General features: G+C 48.2%; 1 protein-coding gene across 1 annotated transcript; it reads right to left on the bottom strand.

Annotated features, from left to right (window-relative positions):
• Positions 1–1707: 1707 nt before the first annotated feature.
• On the bottom strand, positions 1708–3209 carry olig3 (oligodendrocyte transcription factor 3). The gene has a single exon (XM_037124390.1). It carries the CDS (start codon positions 3195–3197, stop codon positions 2343–2345), a length of 855 nt encoding a protein of 284 aa, XP_036980285.1. The 5' UTR covers positions 3198–3209; the 3' UTR covers positions 1708–2342.
• Between the last annotated feature and the right edge of the window lie 452 nt (positions 3210–3661).

Consider the following 3661-nt stretch of genomic DNA (forward strand, 5'->3'; position numbering starts at 1 on the left):
CAGCAGCAGCAGCAGCAGTTGTCTCTGCTTTCCTCGGCTCCTAATTAGCCAGAATTAAGAAGTATTTCTCGGCCCATTGAAGAGTCCATTTCCTTTGAAACCGGAGCATAATAAACCTTAAGTAATTACCCCAACTCATGACTATTAACTCGCAAACCGCCAGCTTCCCTTGACAACATCCTCCTCAGTGTTGTGTGGTTAAAAGGCCATTGCAGCTACCCAGCTATTTACATCCCATCTGGCAGCCTGCGAGGGGGGGACAGGCAGGCTACACTCATTCCTAAAGACAAGAGAAAAAACAAGAAAAAGAAGAAGAAAAGTGTAAAATGAACTCTTTCACTCTTTCTCAACTTAGACACAGAACTTGTGTTTTCTTCCCTCCGAATAAGTTACAAAAGGCCTTCTTCTCCCTTTTCTCTCTCTTGTCTTTTCTCTATTTCTTTCCTTTTCTCTTTTCTTCTTTTTTTTTTTTAATCCACACACTCATTTGCATGCGACCGAGGCCGAGGAGGGGGTCTGAATGTATAATCTTCTGCATTTAGTAGCCTGTAATCCCAACGCTTTTCATGTGATGTGATTTTTTTTTCTCTCTCTCTCTTTTTCTTCTTCTTCTTCTTCCTCTCTCGGTCCCCCGTGAACAATTAACTTGTAATCTCCACAAACATACATTCTGTCGCTGCAGAGATGAGACGGAGGAGCACCCGAGGGACCCCGGGCGGACAAACTGCTCCGCGCTCCCCGGAGGCGGGTCGCTTTCTCTCAGCTGGGAAACAAGTCAGCTGCCGGCGGGTCCCGCACGGTCCCGCATTTCAGCCTCGTTTGCTTGATTCTTAACATTTTTTTTTTTTTTTCTGGTCGGGGAGCTTGCGAGGAAATGTCGAATAAATGCGTGCGTGCGTGTGTGTGTGTGTGTGTGTGTGTGTGTGTGTGTGTGTGTGTGTGTGTGTGTGTGTGTGTGAGTGTGTTTTAAGTCATCATTAGGGGCCTGGAGGTGCAGGGAGGAGCCCGAGGAGGGGAAGTGGAGTCAGCAGCTGATTTAAAATTGTTTTAAGGTGGAATAAATAAATAGACCTGCCAGAGGTGTGTTTTCAAAATCATACTATTCATTAGAAGGACAATTAAAACCTTCTTAAACTGCGTGTTGTAAGCAGGGAGATTGGATATAAAGAGTAAGAGGAGTGATTTCAAGGGGAAAAAAAACAATCATCTGATCGTTGTCGTTTAATTATTTTTAATATTTTGTTTGTAATCGACATTTCTGAGCGTTTTTATTTGTTAAAATAAATTTAATTTCGTTCAGGAGGAACATTACGGAGCTGTAGAAGATTTGCTCCAGCGAGGCCTTTCGTGTTAGAATAAAATATATTATAAGAAAAAGGAAAAATGTCCGAGAATTAAATATGTTTTAGCTGAAATTAAAGGCTGAGATTGATTTTATCTGAAATAAATAAATCAAGTTGGAGATGAAAGCAATAGGTGAATCCATGTGACGTATTAAATCATCAGGTGGTTAAACACAGCTGACCTGACACATGTGGTTTGTTATGATTATGGTATTTTTCAGAAAACAAGAGAGAGAGAGAAGACAGAAGATATGATCCATAATTTCAGTTTTATTGAAATTTCATCCAGGGACGCTGGGCGATAATAAATATTTTCATCAGTCATCAACAATGTACAAAAATAAAGACACGGGGGTCTCTGGGCATAACAAGTTCAGTTCAGCAACAAAAAAAAAACAAACAAAAAAACAAACAAAAAAAAAACAAGAAAAAAGAAACAATCATGCTGTGATAATTATACCATCATGCAAAACCGAAACAAAATAAAAACAAAATATGAAATCAGAGCACACGTGGACAGACAGCGAGCCACGAAATCAATCTAAAAAACTTAGATTTCTTTTTAAAATCAAATTCCCGCAGTGGCAGTATCTTTTTTTTTTTTCCAGCCAAAACATATAAATGTCATTATTTTCATATACAACTCAAGTTTTTTTTTTTAATCCTTGGTACAAGGCACAGAGAGCATTCTTCGTTTTCACAAAATGACGCCTGATTTAAAAAAAAAAAAAAAAGGAATAAAGTCAAATGAGATGAGAAGTTGTTCATGCAGCTTCTCTCAGCTTCACTGCTGCTTCATCACACTTTGTACTTTTTACCTTCTGTTGGCAGAGTCAGTCTTTAGAAGTCCTTGTTACAAGGAGGGAAATAACACTTTTTTTCTCATACGCCAAACAAGAAAACAGACTAAACAACAACATGCAGCGGTGAGGCCGAGTCCACCCTCCTGCCCTGAATTCTCTATTTACAAACTTCACGTCAGTCTCTGCGCGCACGCCATCATTTCATCCCGTCCTTGCCCTCCGCTGTAAGTCTCGTGAGGCCGGTGGAGGTGACGGGGATGTGTGGAGGAGGGGGCACCTGGCAGATGGTGCAGGGGCACGGCAGGCCGGCCCAGTGCTGGAAGCCGGAGCCCAGCTGCAGGGCCGGGGGCGCAGCCGGGGCGCCCTTCATCAGGGGGTGTGGCGCTCGGATGGACGTGAGTCCCGGCAGCGCGCTCGTCAGGGTGGAGGACGTGGAGGAGGTCAGCGCGCTCCCGAGCAGAGGGTGCACCTGGTGCGCGGCGGCGGCGGCGGCTGCTGCGGCGGCCGCAGCGGCGGCGGGGCCCCCGGAGTGTCCGCCGGTGCCGCAGTGGAAAGCCGAGTGCTGCCCGCCGTAAATCTCCCCCACCAGCCGCTTCATCTCGTCCAGGGAGCTGGTGAGCATCAGGATGTAGTTCCTGGCGAGCAGCAGCGTGGCGATCTTGGACAACTTCCGCACCGAGGGCCCGTGCGCGTAGGGCATCACCTCGCGCAGGCCGTCCATGGCCAGGTTGAGGTCGTGCATGCGCTTCCGCTCGCGGCCGTTGATCTTTAGCCGGAGGTGGTACATCTCCTCCTCCGTCACCTGCTTCTTCAGCTTGAACTTGTTGCTGTCACTGTCTCTGCTGCTGCCCACCGACTTGCCGCCTCCGGAGCGCAGGTGCTCCCCGGCGCTCATCTTCTGGCGCTGCTGCTCGCCGCCCTGCGTGGACGAGGACACGGAGGAGCCGACGTGGTGGTGGTGGTGGTGGTGGAGCGGGTGGTGGTCTCGGAGAAACATGCCGTCCATGTCCGGGGAAGAGGCTCTGCTGCTCGGGCTGGAGTCTGAATTCATTTTATGGGTTCGCTTCCGAGGTTGTTGGGTAGGAGGTCGCTGCTGCTTCCTCCCTCTCTCTCGCTCTCTCTCTCTCACCCTCTCTCTTTCTCACTCTCTCTCACTCTCTCACTTTCTGTCTCGCTCTCTCTTAATGTCTCTCTGTCTCTGTGTATGTCTCTGTGTCTCTCGCTCTCGCTGGAGCCTGGAGTCACCTGGTGTTGTCTTGAAGTCCTCCTGTCCAGCGCTCCTGTCCGTCTGCTCACATCGGTGACCGCTCTGCCTCTGCCGACTCTCTCTCTGTCTCTCTGTCTCTCTGTGTGTCTCTTCTCTCCCTCTGTCTCCGGGTGTCTGCGGTGAGGAGGACACTGATAGTGGGTATTTATACATGAGGGCAGACAAAAGCGGCTTTCCTATTCATAACGCCTCGTTAGGAGGATGACGTGCCCGTTAGAAAGGGGCGGTGTGCTTTGACTGTCCCAGTG

The sequence above is a fragment of the Acanthopagrus latus genome, chromosome 15 (genome assembly GCF_904848185.1).
Source record: "Acanthopagrus latus isolate v.2019 chromosome 15, fAcaLat1.1, whole genome shotgun sequence".
Classification (NCBI taxonomy): Eukaryota; Metazoa; Chordata; class Actinopteri; order Spariformes; family Sparidae; genus Acanthopagrus; species Acanthopagrus latus.